Below are 24,915 nucleotides of genomic sequence, written 5' to 3'. Positions count from 1 at the left end.
GCTAAATATATGAGCAAGACTTCTTTCAAAGAGATGCACACGTAGTGGCAGAAAACCACAAAACCACCCCCAAAACCCACTATCAAGAAACCTCCTACTCCCAAGAAGTATACAAAGAAGGAATTAGAAGAGGTGGTTGATGCACGAATTGCTCAACTTTTTGAGGCGCAGTACAAAGCTAAAAAGCACAACAAAAAGCAGAAGAAAGGCACTGACTTCCCCGATTATTTGGGTCGTCAGTCTACTTTTGAAAAAGCAAGAAAGCAAAAGAAGCGTGTTCGATTTGAAGGAGTACCCAATTCTTCTTCTTCTTCTGATAAATATGGATGATCGACACTTCATCATCTTAATCTCAGACATATCAAATCATCAACATCCTTCAAAGTTTCCCTTCCTGCATACATGGCTAGAGCCACAAAAAACAAACCTACTACATGCATCGACAAATAGTTACTTGCGAGCTGATCTGGCATTTGATTTTTCTCTCTTTGAACATGCTTGAAAGAGATTGCTTTCAAACAAATTTAAATTTTTTAAATCAAACATAACCAATATTTGAGAGAATCCCTTGTTAGGATTTGTGCCTAAGCCCACACCATGGAGCTCTCCCCTTACTCTACCTTGTCTATTCAATGTATTTGCCTACTAGACTTGCCTACTACTTTTAGTTGATGCTTGCATTGACTCCACATGCTACACATACTCACACACACACCCATGGAGAGGTATGCATGACCAAGAGGAGATTTAGACTGATCTTCAAGCCTACCATCACTTATGATGTCATCCAAAGATTTCCCAACAAGCCTATATAATGACCCACTATGTACTAGCACTCTAGTTGAATAATCCATCCAATTTGTCCCTATTCTCTTTGTACATTGAGTCTCCTAATTGTGCTTAGTGTGGCTGCACATGATGCTTTCACCATTTTCAAACTTCGGTTGCATTGTCAGGGGTATTTGGGGCATGAGGACTTTTACATAATGCCTTTGGAAGGATGTGATGTTCCCTTGGGAATTCCCTGGTAGCAGAAGAACAACGTCGTGGTCGACTATCGGGCGAGGAAAGCGACATTGACTACAGAGAAGGGCAGAACCATTGTACTTGATATTAAACTTAAGGGCCAAGATTTTCTCCACTCTCATGCCGATTGCTTGTCAGAGGGCCTGCCAGGCGAGTTACCACCTGCTCGTCCCGAAGATCATACTATTGATCTGATACCTGGAAGCACACCACCGAACCGGCCACCTTACCGTGTGAGCCGAGCCCAGAACAAAGAGATTATGAACCGAGTGAAAGACCTCTTAAAAAAAGGGTCTTGTCAAGCCTAGTATTTCATCGTATTGCTCTCCGATGTTGTTGGTTTTAAAGAAAGACGGATCTTGGAGAATGTGCTCAATTATAGAGCTCTCAACAAAATCACCATCAAGAACAGATTTCCGATTCCTAGGATCGATGATATACTCGACAGATTACAGGGATCCTCATGTTTTAGCAGGATTGATTTGAAGAGTGGATATCATCAGATCCGAATCGCGCCGGGAGACGTCTACAAGACAGCCTTTCGGACGACTTTTGGGTTATGTGAGTTTTTGGTGATGCCTTTTGGCTTAACCAATGCTCTTGAGACATTATCCAGATGATGGACAGGATTTTTCGAGAGTACAGGCTATTTGTTGGCACTTTCTTTGACGATATCATTGTCTTCTCCAAGAATGAGGTAGAACAAAGAGATCTTCTGCTTCATGTCTTTCAGGCATTACGAGATCACAAGTTGGTGATTAATGCAAAGAAAAAGTGAATTTTTCCTTCCAGAGATACACTTTTTGGGACACATTGTGTCAGTAGCAGGAGTGCAAAAGGATCCGGCCAAGATAGAGACTATCCGTGGTTGGCCCGATTTGAAGAATGTCCATGAAGTTAGAAGCTTCTTGGGACTGTGTTCGTACTATAGGCGGTTCATTAGAAAATTTGCAGAGGTTGCTTCCCCTTGACACAGAAAGGAGTCCCTTTCTCGTGGGGACCCACAGAGGTGACTGCCTTTCAAACTTTGAAAGTGAAATTGACTACAGGACCAGTTTTGCCTTTGTCGGACTTGCAAAAGTCATTTGAAGTATATTGTGATGCTTGTGGTCGTAGTCTGGGTGCGGTCTTAATGCAAGAAGGCCATGTCATTGCTTACGAGAGAGATTGTTCTCAAGGCCGGAATTGACAACACAGATTTATGAGAAAGAGCTTTTGGCAGTTATCCATGCTCTTACTCAGTGGCGGCACTACCTACTCGGAGCGGATTTTATTGTCTTTACATACCATCAGAGTTTACGCTACTTCTTGTCACAAAAGAAGCTATCGGAAAAGCAGATGCAGTGGGCGAACATCTTGTCACAGTTTCACTTCCAGATTGTCCATGTTCAGGGATAGAAGAATTTGGTGGCAGATGCTTTGTCTCGGAAGCCGTTGGTTCTGGCTAGTTCCGCCGATACATCATAGGAGCTTCGAGGATATGGTCGACTAGTATGCCACAGATCCGGATTTTGCAGACGTTTTCACACGGATATGGGATGGGGAGACAGTAGCGGGAATTCGATTCAGGATGGCTACTTGATGAGGAAAACCATGTTGTGCGTTACACAACCGTTGAGGGAAAAGGTTATGACCGAATGCCACTGTCCGCCTTTTACGTGTCACCGCGGCATTGCTACCACCATGAAAGGGGTAGAGAGAGACTTCTTTTGACCAAGACTCAAGAAGGATGTGGACGAGTTTGTGTGCAGTTGCTTGGTATGCCAGAAGGTCAAGTTTTACAGGCATAAGCACAGGGATTGTTACAGCCTTTGCCCATACCCACCCGCCCCTGGGAAAGTGTTGCAATGGATTTCATTTTTTATCTCCCGAGAACATAGAGTGGTCACGATGGTATCTGGACTATTATTAGCAGATTTAGCAAGCAGACTCATTTCATTCCAGTGAAGAAACAGTCAAGCCAGATCACTTAGCGAGATTGTTTGTGGCCCAGATTTTCAGATTACATGGCATGCCTGAGACGATTGTCTCCAACAGGGACCCCAAATTTACAAGTTTGTTTTGGAAGGCAATTTGGGAGAACATTGGAACGCGGTTGCAGTTCTCGTCATCTTTCCACCCACAGACTGACGCGCAACCAGAGATTGCCAATTCAGTGGTTTTAGATTTATTGAAGTCTTATATCTCGAATTAAAAGACTCAATGGGAAAAGTATCTACCTTTGGTGGAATTTGCCTTCAACAATATGATACACTCTTCGACGGGGAAGGCACCATTTGAGATTGTTGAAGGTGCTGCAAAGGTTCCACCCTTCCTAAGCACGAAAGATAAGATTTTTGAAGCTGATGAGTATACGTGCGACTTAGACACGGCTTTTGCCAAGGTCCGCGAGGCTTTGCAGAAGTCTCAAGAAAGACAGAAAAAGGCAACGGATCGCCATCGTCGCGATTTGAAATTGAAGGAGAATGATTGGGTGCTCTTACATTTTGAGAAGGCACGCCTGAGAAAGAAAAAGGGAAAGGAGAGGCTTTTTTCAAAGCTTAGTATGAGATACTATGGACCTTTCCAGATCTCCGAAAAGATCAATGATGTCTCCTTCCGATTGAAACTGCCTGACACTTCGAGGATTCCAATGCATTTCATGTGAGTCTCTTGAAACCTTTTAAAGGTGATGTGCCCGAAGATGGGGAGCCTGATGAGCAACCCGAAGTGGAAGAAAAAGAGTAGATCCTTCTTCCAGAACAGATTTTGGCACATAAGGACACAAAGAATAAGGGTAAAGTAAGAAGGCGGTTCTTGGTTAAATTCAAGAACTATCCTGCATTAGATGCGAAGTGGATGGAGGAGGAGGACCTAGCAGATAGTTCTTGGTTAAATTCAAGAACTATCCTGCATTAGATGCGAAGTGGATGGAGGAGGAGGACCTAGCAGATACTCCTCAGATTGTGAACCTTTACCTTGAAGCTTTTGGTTTAGCATAGTCTATTCCAAATGGAACACAGAATTCAGCTTGGCCGCAGATCTGGTGCAGTGGGATGCACAAGAGGGGAATTACTTCGCTCCTTTGTCAACAGAAGCCTTGATTTTAGAATACTAGAGTCACTAATGTCTCTTTGAGCTTCAAGAATACTTAGAGCTGACAGTATTCTACTGTATAACTTTATGAAATGGAATTCCTGAATATGAAACTGATTTGTTCTTGCCTTGTTTTTAAGTGCAGGAACTGAAAGACGAAATGACTGCAGCATTTTGGTCTGAATGATCTCAAATAGACATTGTTGCAATAGGGGTTAGTCAATTGGGCATCTATGAGGTCCTGAGTGGATTTAGATGCGATTGCTAACTGCATTGCCGATAAATCATGGTCTAAGATCCGAATGAATGTTGAATGTGATTTGTCATGTGATGTTCTGTGATGTCTAGTGATGTCTTGTGATGTCGTGTAATGTGACTGTCGATTGGTACATGTGCTAGATGTGTGCTCCTAGTGCGTCGGTACTAACAGTCAGTGTTTGCTAAGACAGTTTATGGCCTCTCTGTTTTGCAGGCGTAATCGAGAGCGATTACAATGCTTTCAAGAGGGGGTATGTCACAAATGGTGACGTGGCTGCCCATCACACACACTCTCTGCCCTGCATGGACCACCCCGGAAATTGCAGGCTGACGAGGCTGGCAGTACGGACAGGCCCGCATTTCACGGCAGGTATGCCACGTGGCAACGTGTATGAATCTCCGCGTTTTACGGCGCACACTGCGGCAGTTTTTGGCAGCTTTTGGGCGATGCTTTTCCTACACAAAGGATGAGAGAGAGAGAGAGAGAGAGAGAGAGAGAGAGAGAGAGAGAGAGAGAGAGAGAGAGAGAGAGAGAGAAGCTTTTGCTTTATTTTCTATTGGCTCAAGAGAGAGCTTGTGAGAGAAAGAACCTTTGCTTTATTTTTAGGCTTTTGATTTTCAGCTTTTGGGGCTCTGCTTTTAGCATCCCTTGTAACCTTTAAATATGTGAGCAGGCCAATTAACTCAAGGCATATGGACGCATAGTCTGAGTGTGAGCGCCTACCCGCACTCTTGTACTTTGAACTCAGATGAAATACCGAAAGGGGCACCCGACTTTGGGGCCAATAACTCTAGGCACGGAACTCCCCCTGGTCAGTGTCGAATCAATTGTGAACTGTGAATTGTTTTGAAGTGGTTATTTGTGTTGTCGCGGTAGATTCTCGACTTGGAGTATCCAAGTCTGTTACAGAGAGTGGGGTTTGCGTTTGACAACATTCTGGTGTCGTATTCTTCTCTATCTATCTCTCAATCTCAACACCTGTAACTAAGTCAGACTTTGTAAATAACTAATTTATTTACGAGAAAAGAATTATCTAATTAGTTGTGTGCACACCAAAATAGACCTAGCAGTTCTAAGGCCTCAGGTGAGCCTAAATGCGGGCTAGAACACCTCAGAGGGACCTTAGCAGAAATTACCCTGAAGCCCTAGTGATTGGGAAATCGGGTCTTCAGAAAGGGGTAAGCAGTAGCCTCAGATTTTAGGCTCAGAAAAATACGCGCGTCAATACAAGCACATGAATGAGATGGGGTGCTTAGAACAGTGACCCTAAGGCTAATAAAGCTACTAAAGCCTTAGGGTAAGTTTCGTGAAATTAAATTTAACGGTCCGTGCCCGGGCGGGCGGCCGGACAAGTGTGAACAGGTAAAGGCGGTGCAGTGCCCGTGCAGCATTGCGCCGGCAGACCTTTGGTGTTCTCATAAAAGAATCATTGGTAGCAGTTGTTAGTTAGTTGCACATTTTTTTTTATGAGCTAGAAGTTTTTTAAGTCAAAAGTTGAATGGTTTTTAAGTTTTTAAAGTAAGTGTGCCAAGTGGCACACTTACCAATGCAAACTAACTCTCTCTTACTCTCACTCTTACCCTCTCTCTCTTCCTAGCGCCCCCTCTCCCTGATGGCTATTTAGGAGCCCCCCCTCCCCCATTTTCAGGGCTGGCAGTGCACCTACCCCCCCTAATGTGAGCGTGCTCTACGCGGTGGAGCCCTCCATTGAAGCTTGAGAGCAGCCCCTTGCGACATATGTGGTAGCCTTGTGCTCCCATTGTCAAGAACAAGGGATCTCACAGTCATAGACACCTTCTGGTGAAGTTTCATCGCGAGAAGCTGCTGTAGACGCTCTCTTAGCAGAGTGCGGCTACTGAAATTCTCTGTTTTCAGCCCCTAATCACCTCGATTAGGGCTGTTTTCAGCAGATCAGCCATAGAAATTCTCTTCTCTCTCCTTATCCTAAGTCTACATCAAGTTTGGCGCGATTCCATCGCGAAGAAGACCTCTGTTTCGGCGTAGGGGTGTGCACAGGTAAGAATTTCAGGTTATGTGCAGAAAATTACAGCAAGCATGTGCGTGTGCATTTTGCTTGTTTCTCTTTTGTGTTCGATGCATGAATGAATGAGCATGAAGGCAACACATAACGGAAGATGGACTCTCCTCTATGAGAGCTTCCGATGAGCTGTTTGGGAAGATAGACTCTCTTTTCGAGAGCTTCCAACCAGTCTCGCAGAAGAGGGGGAATCCCCTAAGCAGTAAGAAAGTGGAAACACTTTCTAAGTCAGTAGTCAGAATAGAACAGAAGAAAGAATAGAGGACGGGCGTATGCCCCGTTCCTGTGCTTGTAAAGATTCTCCCTTAGTAATAAAGATATTCTCTTTATGGGGGGGGACTAGCCCATCTTCTGGTCCCCAATGAAGTGTCAAGTTTTCTCGCTCCATCTAATTCTCTTGAGTATTTGAAGTGCAATTAAACGTCAGTTTACGCTTCCGTATTTTTGTGACAGTGGTATCAGAGCAAGGTCCTCTCTCTCTTCTTGAAGGGATTGACGACTCTTGGCAGACTGCAGAAATGGAAGGACGGGAGATAGAGTTCTCTCTCCTTCAACAGCAGGTGGAAGAGTTGCAGAAAGCTCTCTCCCATCGAGAAGTCCAAAAGATTCTCCATACTCTTGAAAAAGGGAAGGAGAAAATGCAGATGGGGTCGGGAGAAATTCCGCAGAACCCAAAGGCGCCACAACCAAGAAAAGATCCTTTGATTGGAACTTCCCGCATGCACGAGAGGCAGAAGAAATCTCCAGAACGTCATGTGCGGTTTAATCCAAAAGTTCAAGAGCAGGATCCCCTTGATTCCCCTCAGTTCTCTTTCATGAAGGATCTGGAAGACAGTTTCTCCGGAAGACATGTTTCTCGACGATCCGTCGCAGCAAGAAGTACATTCAAGGGAAAGGACTCCTGTCCCCAAGGAGTCTAAGCATCGAAAGAAGGAGCACCATAAGAAGAAGCACCACAGGCAGAAAACATTCAAGTCGGGAGATAAAGATGTGAAATTCGACACCTACAATGGACGGCGTGATAATGACAAAGCTTTGGCTTTCATCCGCCAATTTGAAGTTGCATTTGCTGAAGGGAATTTTAAAGAAAGATCCAAGCTTCGCCATGTTAGTTTGTACCTGAAAGGCACCGCCAGCAATTGGTGGTTAACCCTTATCCTGGAAGATCGCAAACCCCAAGATTGGACCGCTTTCAAGAAGGAGTTCTACGCACAGTTCCTTCCTCCAGACTATGAGGAAGAGGTAAAGAAAGAATGGGATCGACTTTCACAGTCAGAGAACGAAACTGTTCCACGCTATGTGGATAGGTTTTGGGACGTTCTCTTGAAAGTCACTCCATTCAAGAAGATTGACGATTCGGAGAAGATGCGTAAGTTTGAAGCACGTTTGCATGAAGCCTTGCAAAAGGCTATGAAGCTTTACCCTCGAGGTAACTTGCAGATACTTATGGAATCAGCCCGCATAGCTGATGGAATACATGACAAGGGTACTCCCAGGAAGATGGAGCAAAGCACTTACCATGCTAAGCAGAAGGCTCTCCATGAGCAGCCTACCTCTTCTACTTCTTCTCAAAAAAAGAAAAGAACCGCCTCCGAAGCAAAAGCAAAGCCAAATCAGCCCAAGAAAGGGAGATATCTCTCTCCTACTGAGTTGCGAACATACATTAGTGAAAGTTGTTCATATGAAGGGTGACTGTCCTACCAAACCTCCACAACCACCCTCTTCCAATGCAGTCCCAGATGTACAAGGAAATACAACCAAGGATGGAAAAGAAAGAGCTCTTCTCAAAGCATGGGGTAGTATCAACAACCAGCGGGCTCTTATTTTGTTTGACCCTGGTAGTACAGACAACTTCATCTCTACCAAGCTAGCTGACGACCTGAACTTGCAGCCCAATCGTTTCGGAGTCTCTATTCAAGCGCAATCTGCTTTCAAAGGGCAGAACTCAAACTCTACTCCAATCATAGGGAAGTTGAATCTAAAGGTCGACGACTACAAGGATCAAGAGTTTTTCTTACTAGCTTCACTTGAAGGATGCGATGTTATCTTGGGAATGCCTTGGCACTACAAGATGCATCCCATTCCTGACTATGTTCAGAAAACCTTATCTTTTGCTCATAAAGGAAAGGAGTATCTTGTACTTGCAGATGCAGGTGATTGGCGTATTCCTATCGCCAACCACATTGCCATCAAGAAAGAAATGAAAAAGTGTGTTTCAGCGTACTTGATTTTTGCAAGAGAGAGAGATGTGTCTGTTTCACAACTTTCTTCCTCTTTAGAGCAAAAAAGACTTAAGTTAATAGAAAGATATAAAGATTTTTTTGCAGATGAACTTCCAAATGAACTCCCACCTTCGCGACCTGAGGATCATACCATTGATTTGATCCCAGGAAGTTCTCCTCCAAATCAGCCCCCTTATCGAGTTAGTCTAATGCAGCAAGAGGAAATTCTCAAGCAGGTTAACGAACTTTTGGAGAAGAGCTTAATAAGGCCTAGTACTTCTCCATATTGTTCACCTGTCTTGCTAGTACAGAAAAAAGATGGCACATTCCGCATGTGCATAGACTATAGATCTCTAAACAAGATCACAATCAAGAATCGATTTCCAATCCCTCGGATTGACGACATTCTTGATAAGTTACAAGGAGCCAGTGTCTTTAGTCGTATAGACTTGAAGAGCGGTTATCATCAAATCCGCATAGCTCCTCAGGATGTGCATAAAACTTCATTTAGAACAACCTTCGAGTTGTATGAATTCTTAGTGATGCCTTTTGGACTCACTAATGCACCAGCTACATTCAACAGAATGATGGATAGAATCTTCCACTCATACAGAAGCTTTACAGGCGTTTTCTTTGATGACGTCTTAATCTTCTCAGAGACGGAAGACGAACACTATAAGCATCTCGCCTTAGTGTTTGAAGAATTACGCAAACACAAATTATTTGTGAATGCTAAGAAGAGTGAGTTCTTTCTAAAAGAAATCCACTATTTGGGCCATATAGTATCTCACAACCAGGTGAGAATGGACCCTGATAAGATTCAAGCAGTTGTAGAATGGCCTACGCCAACTATAGTACATGATGTACGAAGTTTCCTTGGCCTCTGTTCTTATTATCGGCGTTTCATTCGAGCTTTTGCCGCGATAGCAGGTCCCCTCCATGACCTGACAAAGAAGCGGATTCCATTCCATTGGGGGTCTGGACAAAAACAAGCTTTCGAAAAGCTTAAGTATCTACTCAGTCACAAACCTGTTCTCACCGTCCCTGATCTTCGCAAACCTTTCGAGGTATACTGCAATGCATCTGGAGATTGTGTAGGAGCAGTTTTGAACATGCCTCCATATACGAAAAAGAGCTAATGGCAATAATTCATGCTCTTTCCATTTGGAAACACTATCTATTAGGAGCTAATTTTATTATCAAGACAGATCATCAAAGTCTTCGCTACTTTCTCACACGAGAAAGTTATCAGAAAAGCAGATGAGATGGGCCAACTTTCTTTCAATGTTTCATTTTCAGATTTTACACACTTTTGGAACAAAGAACGCAGTCGCAGATGCTCTCTCCAGGCGTCCAAAGATCAATGCACTAACAACAATTTATCATGAGGAACTAGAATCTCTCAGCGAGATGTATCCTCAAGATCCAGACTTTGCCACAATTTGGGCAGATCTTCAAGCTGGTCACTCAAAGCCACCTTATTCTATCAGGGATAATACACTCTATCGTCAACAAGCAATATGCATAGCTCAGCCCTGCTTCGGTTTGAGAAAGCTAGATTGAAAAAGCGGGTCGGCAAAGGAAAAGTTGTCAAACTTTCCCATAGATTCTACGGCCCTTTCAAAATTACAGATAAAGTCAATGATGTGACTTTCAGATTGGATTTGCCTTCTAACTGGCGCATCCACAATGCTTTTCATGTCAGTCTCCTCCGACCATATGTTGGACCTCCTCCAATGGCGCCCGTACAAGAAGATCCTCTAGAAGTCGAAGAGACTGAGGAAATCCTTCAACCTGAACAGATAATACACCACTCGGAGAGACAACTCAAGTCGGGGAGTCTACATCGAAAGTATTTAGTCAAGTTCAAAAATTACCCTCCTTTAGATGCAAAGTGGATGACTGAGTCCGATCTTAAGGACTACCCTGACATCTTGCACAGTTATGTTGACGCTCTACAGTTGAGGTCAACTGTTTAGAACCAAGAGGGATGTAACTAAGTCAGACTTTGTAAATAATTAATTTATTTACGAGAAAAGAATTATCTAATTAGTTGTGTGCACACCAAAATAGACCTAGCAGTTCTAAGGCCTCAGGTGAGCCTAAATGCGGGCTAGAACACCTCAGAGGGACCTTAGCAGAAATTACCCTGAAGCCCTAGTGATTGGGAAATCGGGTCTTCAGAAAGGGGTAAGCAGTAGCCTCAGATTTTAGGCTCAGAAAAATACGCGCGTCAATACAAGCACATGAATGAGATGGGGTGCTTAGAACAGTGACCCTAAGGCTAATAAAGCTACTAAAGCCTTAGGGTAAGTTTCGTGAAATTAAATTTAACGGTCCGTGCCCGGGCGGGCGGCCGGACAAGTGTGAACAGGTAAAGGTGGTGCAGTGCCCGTACGGCATTGCACCGGCAGACCTTTGGTGTTCTCATAAAAGAATCATTGGTAGCAGTTGTTAGTTAGTTGCACTTTTTTTTTTTATGAGCTAGAAGTTTTGTAAGTCAAAAGTTGAATGGTTTTTAAGTTTTTAAAGTAAGTGTGCCAAGTGGCACACTTACCAATGCAAACTAACTCTCTCTTACTCTCACTCTTACCCTCTCTCTCTTCCTAGCGCCCCCTCTCCCTGATGGCTATTTAGGAGCCCCCCCTCCCCCATTTTCAGGGCTGGCAGTGCACCTACCCCCCCTAATGTGAGCGTGCTCTACGCGGTGGAGCCCTCCATTGAAGCTTGAGAGCAACCCCTTGCGACATATGTGGTAGCCTTGTGCTCCCATTGTCAAGAACAAGGGATCTCACAGTCATAGACACCTTCTGGTGAAGTTTCATCGCGAGAAGCTGCTGTAGACGCTCTCTTAGCAGAGTGCGGCTGCTGAAATTCTCTGTTTTCAGCCCCTAATCACCTCGATTAGGGCTTTTTTCAGCAGATCAGCCATAGAAATTCTCTTCTCTCTCCTTATCCTAAGTCTACATCAAGTTTGGCGCGATTCCATCGCGAAGAAGACCTCTGTTTCGGCGTAGGGGTGTGCACAGGTAAGAATTTCAGGTTATGTGCAGAAAATTACAGCAAGCATGTGCGTGTGCATTTTGCTTGTTTCTCTTTTGTGTTCGATGCATGAATGAATGAGCATGAAGGCAACACATAACGGAAGATGGACTCTCCTCTATGAGAGCTTCCGATGAGCTGTTTGGGAAGATAGATTCTCTTTTCGAGAGCTTCCAACCAGTCTCGCAGAAGAGGGGGAATCCCCTAAGCAGTAAGAAAGTGGAAACACTTTCTCAGTCAGTAGTCAGAACAGAACAGAAGAAAGAATAGAGGACGGGCGTATGCCCCGTTCCTGTGCTTGTAAAGATTCTCCCTTAGTAATAAAGATATTCTCTTTATGGGGGGGGACTAGCCCATCTTCTGGTCCCCAATGAAGTGTCAAGTTTTCTCGCTCCATCTAATTCTCTTGAGTATTTGAAGTGCAATTAAACGTCAGTTAACGCTTCCGTTTTTTTGTGACACCTTCATTCACAGTGTTTAACCACTTGTTTGTGATCATTTGCACTCTCTCACTAAAGGAACGGAAGGCTCTCCCTTCCGTAAGTAAAAGAACCCTTGAGCACAGTTCGAAGAACTCATCTTGAGCAAAGTTCAACATTCACATCCGCTGCACTTTACATAAATAGAGTCTACACATTGTTGTATTCATCCAGTTTTGGATATAAGCCATTACAAAAGCGCTTACAAAAGGACAACAATGTGGATAATCAAGATGCTTTTCTTGGTTTCACTGAACCTCCTATTGAACCGTGTATCGGTCAAATGGACTGTTGGACCCGAGGGAGGTGTCACTGTAGAAAAAATTAGTGATCTTGAGAGTATACACCAATTTTGTTTTTGAGGACAAAAATGCTTCTCCAATGGTGGGAGTAATGTTAGGCCTAAGGTAGGACTGGCGGGGCATGGCCCTAATCTACGCATGCATGGTCCAGGGGGCTCCTAAAATAGGGACCAGGGATCTATATAGGAGCAAGGATCGGTGGAGATTAGCATGTAGTAGTTCCTCAGTCCTCACATTCGAGAAAGCTCAACTCTGGTAAAGTAGGTAAGCCTATTTGTCAAGCTGAGGCCATTTGAAGTGGAAGTTTTTCCCTTCACCCTTTTAGGGAACTTTTTGCATTAAGTTGAAGAGAAAAGGCTCAATTCGATGAGGCCCTTTTTATCAGAAGAAAGTTTATGCATGCATGCGTGCATGTGCGTGCGTGCGCGTGTGTGTGACTTCAAAATGTCGACATAGTGTAAGCTTTAGGCACTAGAAGAGGGGCTAAAACACTCGCACAAAATCAATTTTGTAGGTAAGCAATGGCAACAAATTGATCGTTCTAACCTTGCATCGGGAACATAGCTTCACACCATGGAACTTAAGATTGGAAATTGTAAAAGTCTCCCAGAGATCCTCAGCAAAAGGTTCACAACCCTGCACAAGAATGCTGAAGCACAAAACAATTAGAGATAAGCTTGAGAATGCCAGCTAGTTTAGAAAAAACAATATGCTACCGCACTTTGGTCTGAATCGATTAATTGATAATGGGTCAGGTAGCTTCTCATTCAGTGCATCCAACGAGGGCTGCAAAATTATCACAAAACAAGATGAGGTTGGGCCATTGGCTACAATGAAAACTACAAAATAGGTCTGATATTGTATACCTGAGAGATGAGAAGGAGAGGAAACCCATCCGTAAAAGTTGTATTATAGCCGACAACATAGTCAGGATCAACCGACCTTACTGCATTTTCTGTAAAAACAGTTGCTTACAGGATGATGATATGAGAGCCCAGATATAAGCACTACTTTTGGCAAAACAGTTGCAGCATGCATACATGAGTACAATACCATACTAGCAATTAAATCACAGAAACTCGTTAAAAATACAGACATCTGTATGAATGCATACAATCTCACGCAAAACACAAGAAAAGTGTGTAAGTTAAGAGTAGGAAAGAAAGCCAGCCTGAGTCAAAGCGTACAAGACGGCAAGCTTTGCCAAGATATCTAGTGAACCAGTCTGCTGCATCAGGACCTTCGTCTAGTGCTGAACCAGTCCATTCCCAAACTGAAGCATTTTCAACTATACTGGATCGTATAGCGCTAACAAGTGGAACTTGAAGAAGCTCCATACCCGGAGCACGCAAACCTGTCAATATATGACAACAATTAAGCTTCTAGGAAATTACACTTAGGTAAGACTTGAGTCTAACTGTGCAAGCTTGCATATTAAGGATATGTACCTGCTCAGATCAATGGATAGAAGTCAAAAATGCACTTACTAAAAGCAGAGTCAGAGGGCAGAGAAGAATGCCACTGCCCATTAAGAGCTTCTTCAGGTAGATGCACCTCTACAAGTGCAAGCCTTGGTTCCACGCGTTGTGTCAGCATTCTCCCGTTTGAGTTTACAACCATCCATGCTCTGTCCCATTTGAACCCTAACATCAACGCAATCACAATTACTTCGGCTCTTGGTTGTTGCTTGGCCTGCTCTTGGATAAAACAAAGAGAATATCTGATCTGAGGGTAAACTTTGAAGCATAAGACCTAAGTTTTTCGTTATCCTTCCCACCCAAAGGAAAGCTTTTTGCACGGGTTTGGGAAAGTGCCCCTCTCTTATTTCAATTAACAAAAAAAGGTCCAGAATTGAAAATTCACAATTAAGCAAACCAACAACAAAGAAACAAGGGGCATCATAGATGGATCTTGGGAAGATAGATTACAGGGGCATCATAGATGGATCTTGGGAAGATAGATTACAAGTTTATGAAAGGCACTATCATTGCCAACCACTGCATCACACCAAAAGAAAGTAACCAATAAAGTGTGACCCATATCCTCAATAAACACAGACCAAACATGAGACCAGACCTCCTGTCTCAACAGCAAAATAGCATCAACCATCTGCTCGGCAATGGACAATACCTCATAGTAGTCAGAAGCTATGCCAAGGACCTCATCTGGATCTGTGTAGCTGAGTCATGCAATACTTGAACAGAAGTCCCACAAGAACGCTCTCTAGAAGAACTCAGATTTCTCCATCTGAATGTGGCTGAGAGTCTCTCTGGTATCAATGTCTCACTATCCTAAGAAAGCATCACCTGGAAAAACCTCAAGCTGTCTGCATATGCATTCCAATCCATCCTGTAACTCCCTGTCCCAGCGAAAAAGGGCGAAAAAGAGCACGATGTTGCATCCCAGTTGCATGTCTGCAAGCCTCAAAAACGCAGTAATGCACGTAGCAAGGTGAATTGTTGGATCCATAGAGCGGGTAAGTAACCAAATCTCCCGTACTGTTTGAGCCAAAGTGACATCCTACAACACCAAGTCAGGAACCTGTGATCCGTGTCTAGGCATAGAGGAGATCAGGAATCTCAGATGCAATGAAACTGGTGCATTGTGTCCAGTGCACATGGATTTGTGTGCCACGTAGACATGCTCAATTAACTTCCAGAGCCAATTTTCAATCTATCCCTAGATAGAACTATCTAGAATCCTAGGAGAATTAGTACCGGCAATTCTGTGAGCCTGTTCGCAAGACCTGCATGTCTGGATCGGTCCATTAGATTAGGTTGTCCAATTTTGGAACAATCAGTTGCTAAATGGACTATTTTCTTATTTTTTTGAGTAGATTCTATATTAGGATATGTGGAGCGCAAGAACAGGACAGTAGTAGAGATGGCACGGACCATGCTTGAGCATCGAGATTTACCTAAGTCCTTATGGGTTCAGGCAATTGCGACGGCTGTCCACACCATAAACCGATCTCCAACCTCTTCAGTTCCAAATATGACACCATTAGAAGCCTACTTTGGTAAGAAGCCCGATGTCTCCCATTTCATGATTTTTGGGAGTGATACCATTGTCCATGTACCGAAGGAGCAAAGGGGAAAGTTTGACCCCAAAACCCGAAGAATGTTTTTTGTCGGCTACAACTCTCTTTCAATAGGATATCGACTTTATGATCCACAGAAGAAGGAGATTGTTCTAAGCCGTGATGTTGTCTTCATCGAGACCTTACCTTCAGAGGGGGCTTCCGCTCCCAAGCCTTCCACGAGGACTCCCGATTTACCGATTCTTGGAGACTTTGATTTTGATTTGTGTTCCTCCACTTGATCGTTGTAAAGGACGTGATTTTTCTCAAGATCGGCATTCCAATACTCAGCAAGGCTCTTCGTCAAATGCATCTTCGACTTCAAAGAAGAAAGGATTATGTACAATTTGCGGTGGTGACCATAGATGGTATCTCGTCGTCCCCGGCTTAGTTCGCCAGCACACGTGCTCACTTTCTCAAATTTCAATGAGCTTTGGTGAGCGTCAACAGGTCGACAAATACTTTGGGAGATCTCATAGAGCTTGGTCTCCTCAAAATTTTCATTTGGGCTCATTTCAATCTTTGTTTTCACTATAGATAGTACTAACATGCAATTTCATCCTTTTGTGCAGAATTTTTGTCAGTGCCATTTTTTGCATAATAGGTCCCTTACAGTCTTCTTTGGGTTGTGCTATATAGCACGTGCTGGTCTCGCTTGGTTTCTCCTCTTTTTGGGCAATTTTCACATCAGATGCAGGCACTCGCCATGGCTGACAACAACACAGATGTGTTCAAGATGTTTGTTGTTGAGGATAAATTGGATGGGGACAATTACCCAATGTGGGTTTACGATGCAACATGTTCTTGTGTCAGAGGGCATTTGGAATGTTGTGCAAGGAATTGATGTACGTCCTCGTTATGTGGATACAAGTGATGTTGAGGATGTTGCAGATTTTGTTGGCAGGGTTGCTGTTGCCAGAGCTATTTTGCCTACGGCTAAGCAATCTCGTTGGGATGAGAGAGATCTGCAAGCTCATGCATTGATTGTGTTATCTGTGAAGCGCACTATTACTCCTCACATTTGTTCAGCCAAATTTGCATTACAGGCTTGGGATATTATCGTTGGTCTTTATGTAAGTCGTAATGACGCTGAAATTGCATTACTGCGTAAAGAGCTGGAGTCAAAGATTATGCATGAAGAAGATGTAATGGACATTTTCGTTGTTGGTATCAAGGATATTAATGAGCACTTATTTCTACAAGCGAAGTCATTTTTAATAGTTCCCTCGTGCATACCATTCTTGATGCTTTGCCAAATTCTTACCAAACTTTTGCTAGTACTTGGAGAATTATTCAATTATGACCCAAGGAAATCCTGACATTGCCAAGCTTGATGCCTTATACACATTGCCATTGCAAGGGTCACCTTCAAGGAAAAACAAGGCTAAATAGCATGCAGTTGATTAGGCCTTTATGGGCTGCTCAAAGAAAAAGTGGTAACAGCAAAGTATCCACTTCTCATGGTTCTTCGGCGAGTGGCAAATCACCAATTCTTTTGCTGGTAACACCTTGTCTAGGAATTTTGGCAGAAAGAAGATGCATTGCCATTATTGTAAAACTAATGATCACTTGATCAAGCAGTGTCCAAAATTGAAGGCAAAACAGGCTAAGAAGAAAGAGGCTGGTTTCATTGCAAGTGCAGCAATTGTAGAAACTTTTGTGAAAGGAGATTGTGTTGATGATGTAGATATAGAGTGGGCATTTAGTGCAGAGTGCACTTATGGTCTTTTTATCCATGATACATCTATGTCAGTTGCTACAGATTCAAATGTCTGGTACTTTGATAATGGTGCTACAAAGCACATTACCTCTCATCTTGACTTGTTTACTCTCTCGAGGATGTGCCTCATGAAAATACAATCACTTATGCCAACAATGCCTCTTATCGGCCGATCAAGGGAGTTGGAAAGATTGTGCTGACTGTTGCGAATGGCAGTTCTCACACACTTGTTGATGCACTTTATCTACCTGGGATAAAAAAGAATCCCTTTTATGTATTTGCACTTGCTATACTTGGCCTTATTGTGAAATTTGTGGATGAAAAATGTACAGTTTATAATCTCAATTTTGGTGATGAAATCGTTGCATCTGGCAGTTTATTTCGTGGGCTGTATAAGCTCACTTTGTATGACAAGTGTAGGCAAAATTTTGCAAATGTAGTTGTGGATTTGGAGATTGTTTCAGATGCAAAACTATGGCATCCACGTTTTGGGCATCTGAATTTTGCCAGTTTGGTGCATTTGCAGAAATATGATATGGTTGATTCCTTGCCGCCTCTCGAAGCACTTGTAAAGCATGTTTAAAAAGGCTGTATTTTGGGTAAAATACAGTGTTCGAAGTTTCCAAAGGATGGTTCAATAAGGGCTACATGCAAATTGCAACTTGTGCATAATGATGTTTGTGGACCTATGCAAACTCTGTCCTTGGACAATTACCTTTACTTCGTGACTTTCATTGATGAATACTCTAGGCATGCATGGGTGTATCTGCTTAAAGCTAAGTCCGAAGTGTTTATGTGCTTCAAGCAATTTTTGGAAGCACGGCATGATAAAAAGCCATCTATTGATTACATGTGCGTTTTTGGCTATTTAACTTATGCTTTGGTGCCGCAAGTGCAACATGGAAAATTAGTTGATAAGGCTATTAAATGCATTTTGTTGGTTATAGTTCTAAAAGCAATGTCCAAAGAGACTAAATCTGTCTAATTTGAAAAGAAGATTCCAACACGGAAACATCATTGAATTTTGAACAACCAGATTTTGCTAAGGTTAAAGGCAAATCTGTAGTCAATACGATTCGTATCTTAGAGGATAGGACTATTCTTATAAAGCATGCTCAGTGCAATTCTTCAGTTTTAGAGCCTCTTTCAAAGCAAGTTTTGAGTCTTCTTAGAACTTTCAATGGTCGCTCCATCAACATTTTTGTGGACAGCGGATGCTCGAAGAATTTCGTCAGCACTCTGATAGTTCAACGGCTTGGTTTGCCAACTCAGAAGACGTCTCACTTATATAATGTAGAGTTAGCAGATGAATCAATTTTGACTTGTGATCAGACAGTTCGACAGTTGCAGTTTGAGATTCAAAGTTATGCAAATCAAGTGGATTTTGAAGTCATGTCTTTATCTTATTATGACATGATTCTTGGTCAGCATTACTTATTTCAATATGATCCAGCCATTAGCTTTCGAGGACATACTATCAATCTGTTCAAAGATGGACGTGAATTGATTTTACATGGGCTTTATCATGCAGAACGAGTGATTCAAACCTCAAGTGTACAAGTCAAACAGCATGATACAGTGGATTATGAAACAAATATGATCTCCGATGCAAATGCAAAAATTTTGATTGATGAATTTTTGAATTCATTAACTTCTCTTGAATCAATTGTTGAAGACAAAGATGATTTCAAGCAAGAAGGTTTTCCAAGTGATACTTCGTTACCAGACAAAGATAATGACATAGTTGCAGATTCTGAGTCTGAAGACGACTATGCTTTCTTTAATTCTTTGTTGGATGATGATATGTCAATTGCAAGTCATGAAGTGACAGTTTCTTAAGATGATTCTGAAGAATTTTGGGATTCATTATTGGAAGATTACAATCTCAAGCCAAAATCCTCTCCAGTGATTACTAAAGTTGAAGTTATCCCATCTGGAGAGTGCCTTGAGAAGATTTCCTCTTCACCAAATATTTCACAGTTATTAAAAGATTTGAACCAAAGATCTTACATCGCATGAAGAATTTTGAAGATCAACCTCTTGTTGCAGTTAACTTGATTAAGCCAGATTCTTCTAAAAAGTCTTTGAATAATGCAATGATATGGGATTTAGTAGTCAAAGAAAAAAGGTTTCACAAGAAGCAAAGGTTCAAGACAAAGGTTTCCGATAACTCAAAGATAGAAGATTTTTGAAGATTCAATGCTTTCCAAAGTTCTATCAACATCAGAGGTCATTTCTTTGACACGGGCTCTCATTTTAAATGGGAGGGAATGTCACGATTGTGACTATTAACAGTATTACATCTACTCCTAGTTGCAGATACGCGAAGTGCCATGCCAAGGAGGACCCCCACGCTTGGATGGTCACACCCCTTTGCCCAAAAGACGTCTCTTTGCCAAAAGCCACACTCCTTCAACGACTGGTCACACCCCTTCGCTCTACGGGTGCGACTCTTCGCCCAATGGTTACAGCTCTTCACCGAAAGGATGTGTCTTTACGTCTCAAGTCATGTCTCTTCACCAGGAGACGTGTCTTTTCATTTGTGTCTCTTCGTTTCCTATATAAGGAGCCCTTGTATCACACTTTCAATCAGTCAACATAGAGTCTTCTAAGTCTTGTTTCTGAGTACAGTTCAAGTTTCTTAAGTCTTAATCATGAGTTTAAGTACTTAATTAAAAATTAGTACCTAGAATCCTTACACCCTAGCCAAATGCATGACCTGAGAGTCGAGCGTAACCGCGTACTCCTACATGGCTAATAGAACCCCCAAGACTATGGTATTTCATACCGCCTTATTGGCCAAGCCAACAGTGTACTAATGATTGCTTGCGATCTCGGGCAACCTTAACTTCTTAGCCAACAAGTAGTTTAAGAAGTTATGGCTAGCTCCGTCATCTATGAAAACGGTAACTCTACAGCCACCTATGGTGCCATACATGCACACCATGTCATGAAAAAGTTGACAATGCAGAAGCTTAGAGACCAAGGGGAGAAAGCACGAGAGAGAGAGAGAGAGAGAGAGAGAGAGAGAGAGAGAGAGAGAGTCTCCTGAACCAATCAACCTTTGCAATGAATAACTGATACAATGTACAATGGGGGCAAGGGGTCACATATATACCCACCTCAGTAAATTGCCCTACCCAAACTTTGACAAATAAGTAAAGCAAAGACCTAAAAGCCAAAATAAATAATGGGATCACTTTGGGCAGTTCACTTGAGATGCCTAAACTCTAACACCCTCTATGTAGCTCAAAAGTAGACATAAATAGTGAGACCAAGTCAATGAAGAAGTTACCATGGACACCCAGTAGTTGTACACTCCACTGGATACACCTCGGATTTGCTACCCTCAACGTTGTTCCTTAGAAAAATGCCATCTTAAGCATCGATTGCCTTTTAGCAAATTGAACTGTAAATCACACTACGTCAAAGAATCTCCATTCATGAACTATGACAACATCACGTCTAAACTTTCCAGACAATGAATTTTGAAACACATCCTATCCATAATCCGACCAACAACAATGGATTGGTGCACTCATCCATAGTGTTTTAGATACGTCTCATTGGTTCCCTGCTAGATGCATATGCCTTGAACTCTGACCCACGGGTTCAAACACCGATAACTTGAACTCCAACATAAGGATCCAAATTAATTAAATGGAACACTGTTTGCCCCCCTCTGCCACTCAGAAGCCTCTCTCTGGCTGAAGCTAGTGGCGGCAACTGCCCTTTGACATGAAATTTGTTGTCGTGGCCACTGTGGTCGCCACCACGTGTGCCATGCCGATCTCCTCTGTCAAATCTTTATTACTGTTATCTCTGTTCAGCTTGCCTTTAACTTTGTCTCTTTGTGAGTTCCTACTTTTGTCTTTGGCTTCAAACTCCCGAGCCAAACAAAGCGTCGTGTCACATGTATGACAACTGCGGTCGAACCTCGTGGGTACCGAGGCAGCTAGCTACGTACTGGTACTGCCATCCTTGTCAAGCTTGCCTTTGCCTCTATCCTCTAGCAAACTCGTGCATTTGCTTTTGGCTTCACAATCTCGATCCAAACAATTTGCCGGTTTCCTTGAGAATTGAGTCGGTGCATAGGCACTAACTGGATAATGGTTGATCTATTGTCCATAGCCATTTGTTAGTTTGGTCGATGTTGTTGGCGCTCGAGCAAGGGGGGTCTTTGTTGAAGTTGCAAGACCTGGACTTGATACCTTCTCGCACTCCACAGGCCGCATAGTCTCCTAGTGGTCCACCAAAACAATGCTCTCCGAAAATTTGAGCCTTGAGGTCCTCTCCGTCCAAGTCGGTCCATAACTTTCCAAGTCCTTGCACAAAAGTGGCTTCAAAGGTGGCCGCAAGGTTTGCACCGAGCCGCTCCAAACACACTGCACAAAGGGCTCTACAATCCCACCTTCCAAGACACTCCTCAAGGCTCGGCACGCATAGTAATAGGGAATGGCCATTTTCAGATCCCCGTTCCCATCCCAATTTCCCGTTCCGAATCCTCGTTCCGTGTTTCAAACGTGAGGATACAAAACAGGGAATGGCATTTCTTGCATGTTGCCGTTCCCCGTTCCGATTTGCCGTTCCTGGTAACTATATGACGGCACGGCCCTTTTATGGGCTCTTGCGAGTCGCCTTCCCAAGGCCGCTCCAGAACAGGTTGTTTTCCCAAAGTAGGTCTAGAATGAGTTGCCCTCTCAAACCGTTTACTTTGCTCCCAAAGCCGAGCAACAAGAAAACTCCTCCAATGCCCTTCACGAACTTCAAATACCCCTCCCAAAGCCGATCTACGATTTGATACCCTTGGCAAGCCCCTACCACGCCTCCCAAAGCCGATCACGAATAAGCATGGTCCCTTAGTGCCCTTCTCTAAGGTTCACCCTCAAAGAAAGTCAGCTTTCTCGAAACTCTGCAAGGGGGAGGACTTTGCAGGTTTGCATTCCAAAGAAAACACCCAAGACTGTGTTGAGGGATGAGAGTCCACAACAATGCCAAGGGTGCCCACACACTTCAGCTATGAGCGTTTTAAAACGCTATGGCACCATATGAGGGGGCGGTGAGTCGCCAGCAGCAAAGGGACAGTCGTCGTCAAGGAAAAGTGTAGCTTTGTAGAACGCAAGGCCGACACCGACAAGAAGACCTGTTGTGTGCATGTCAAAACGCTGCCGGAGGCGCGAGGTGCTTTGCAATTGCGTCGCGTGGAGTACCAAAATCGACAAGCATTTTAAAACACAGTGGCGGGGGAGGCAGTGGATGACGGCGCGGTGGGTTCAGTGTTGAGCATTTCACCGCAAGGCCTGTGGGAGAGAAGCTCCACGAGGCTTGAGAGGCAACGTTTTTCCCATCATTTTAAAACATCAGTAGAGGAGGAATGAGGAAGATGAGGTCACCGGCAAGATGGGAGAGGACTAGGAGTGATGCCAATATAGGGTAGTTGGAGATGATTGCACCGGCAACAAGGGAAAGTAAACTCTTCACGGCTTCTTCTCAACAAAACGCCTTGCTCCACCAAGGCTCTGATACCATGTCAAAGTCGACGATGCGGAAGCGTAAAGACCAAGGGGAGAAAGCATGAGAGAGAGAGAGAGAGAGAGAGAGAGAGAGTCTCATGAACCAATCAACCTTGGCAATAAATAACTAATACAATGTACAATGGGGACAAGGGGTCACATATATACCACTCATTAATTGCCCTACCCATACTTTGACAAATAAGTAAAACAAATACCTAAAAGCCAAAAATAAATAATGTAATCACTTTGGGCAATTCACTTGAGATGCCTAACATGTCATGCAGACCTACGCTAGGCTACCACATAGCTGGTGTCGCCGAACAAGTATGGTGCTCATCACAGTGGCACATTGTCACCTCCCTGAACTCTTCGGAACTGAGAGGAAGTATTTGTACTGTGTGCAACTAACCGCCTAGACCATCTCTCTTAGGCTCACTGTCATTCGTGCTAGCTTTGAGCTGTCCTACCTCAATTGCAGCTAAAGCAACAATTTTGCTTTCGCGCTTTAACATAGCTATATCTTTTCTACAATTCGGACTCTCGTTTCTTTTTAAAACGTTGCGGGTTTTTTAGTCCAACGACCAACCTGGTCAGTTCTCTCCCCCTGCCTCTCACTACAAAACCCCTTTCTTTTAAACCCTGACCATTTTTTCTCTTTTTCCCCGGCCCTACCTGCCCCATCTCACGCACCACAACGTTTGATGTTATCATAAATCTGTGCATACTTGAACCCCTAATATAAATCCTTCGCCTCAAGAGGCTCAACATACTAAAGATAGTTATTTGTGAGGCCCCTCTTGAAGCCCCGCAAAGCCTGAAATGCATTGATTCCCTTTAAATTGAGTAATATCTCTCTATAGTCTGAGATGTATTGAGTTAGGGGCTTGTTCTACATCGAGCACTTGTCCCATCCTCCCAGTTTCACTCTTCCTCATTGCCTGACAAGAACTCTTTTTGAAACATTGTTTTAAACTCTGCCCAAGTGGCACGAGTGGTCAAACTCATCCACCACTTGTACACCTTGCCAGCCAATAGGAAACTAGCCTCTATGAGCTACACACGACCACAGCACATGAATATCCGACCACTTCGCTAGGAACATGTTCACAAACTTTTCGTTCCCCTTCCTTCCCTCGCCTCCAAAACTAGGCAATTGAAATCCTTGAGTAGAGCCGGCGCCGTCTCTACGGACGGCCCCGCAAGCGTATCGGCCTGGACTCTCATAACCATGGGTGAGGCTACGCTCACTCATGCTATGCGTGCCCGTCTACTCCGAAGAAGAGATGCAACTGAAGCGGATGTCACTGCGTCTAAGCATTTGGAGATGCTCTACAGCATCGTGACTGGTCAACTTGGCATAAAAATATTTGAATATCTCGCTAGAGAGCTCCGTCTCTGTAAGGATATCGGTAGGATCGGCCAAGTCATAGTCATCATCATCATCCAAGGGTTCTTTGTCGTCCCCCGGCAATGTCAGTCTCCATAACTTGCTTATCATCTAGAAATGGGTCAACAGGGTCGACGGCCTCTACGGGCACACCGGGTCCAATGGCAAGGTCTATGGCCGTGGAGGACGTTGGTGGATCACGTGAAGTGATCGGGACGTGCTCCAGAGCGCGAAAAAACCTGGCATCTAGTCAAATAGTTCGGTTGGGGTCAAGGTTGGGGTCAAGCCCACAACCATCAACAAGCCCGAAAAACCTAGAGAGCTAGTAGGCAGTGGGGACACACTACGGGTTGCTAACAAAAAAAAAAATTATGTTTTAGCAAATAAATGCACTAAACTCAAAAATCAATGGAGATTTGCACAAAATGCTAAGAAAATGAGCAAGAATGAAATAGTCAACCCCCGTCAGCATAGAAGTTAGCGGCCCAAAATCGATGGAGCACAAAAGTTAGCGACGCTCAAAAATGGCGAAATCCGATGAGACTTGTAATCAAATTCGATATAGCCGAAACCGCTCCGGTTTGCTCATAGCCAAATCCAATGAGGCCTCAAACATTCTCCTTCCTCGCAAATGAAGTCTCTATGTTTTTTCCTTGTCGCTACCCTGCGTGAACCACCTCCAGAAGTGAATGCCCTGTCGGAACCGCCTCCCCTTAAAGGTCACCTTTTTTTTTTGTAAATCAAAAATCAATTTGTATTTTTATTTCTGT

At 43.5% G+C, this 24,915-nt stretch overlaps 1 protein-coding gene across 2 annotated transcripts in view; it reads right to left on the bottom strand.

Moving 5' to 3' along the window:
• The window catches only part of LOC147456936 (uncharacterized), a 72,356-nt gene that overhangs the window by 35,565 nt on the left and 11,876 nt on the right, over positions 1–24,915 (bottom strand). Inside the window, exons 2-6 of one of the 2 annotated variants that reach the window (XM_086512010.1) lie at positions 13,931–14,086; positions 13,615–13,797; positions 13,310–13,389; positions 13,165–13,229; positions 12,990–13,092 (exon numbers count right to left, since the gene is read on the bottom strand). In XM_086512010.1, coding sequence (XP_086368136.1) covers positions 12,990–13,092; positions 13,165–13,229; positions 13,310–13,389; positions 13,615–13,797; positions 13,931–14,086 — 587 coding nt within the window. Of the gene's footprint in view, positions 1–12,989; positions 13,093–13,164; positions 13,230–13,309; positions 13,399–13,614; positions 13,798–13,930; positions 14,087–24,915 lie in introns of both variants that reach the window. The other variant, XM_086512009.1, reaches the window with a different exon arrangement.

This window comes from Adiantum capillus-veneris, chromosome 5 (assembly GCF_014529385.1).
Source record: "Adiantum capillus-veneris isolate H3 chromosome 5, ASM1452938v2, whole genome shotgun sequence".
Taxonomy (NCBI): domain Eukaryota; kingdom Viridiplantae; phylum Streptophyta; class Polypodiopsida; order Polypodiales; family Pteridaceae; genus Adiantum; species Adiantum capillus-veneris.
The sequence above is the reverse complement of the archived record's forward strand: the minus strand, read 5'-3'. Positions and strand labels throughout refer to the sequence as shown.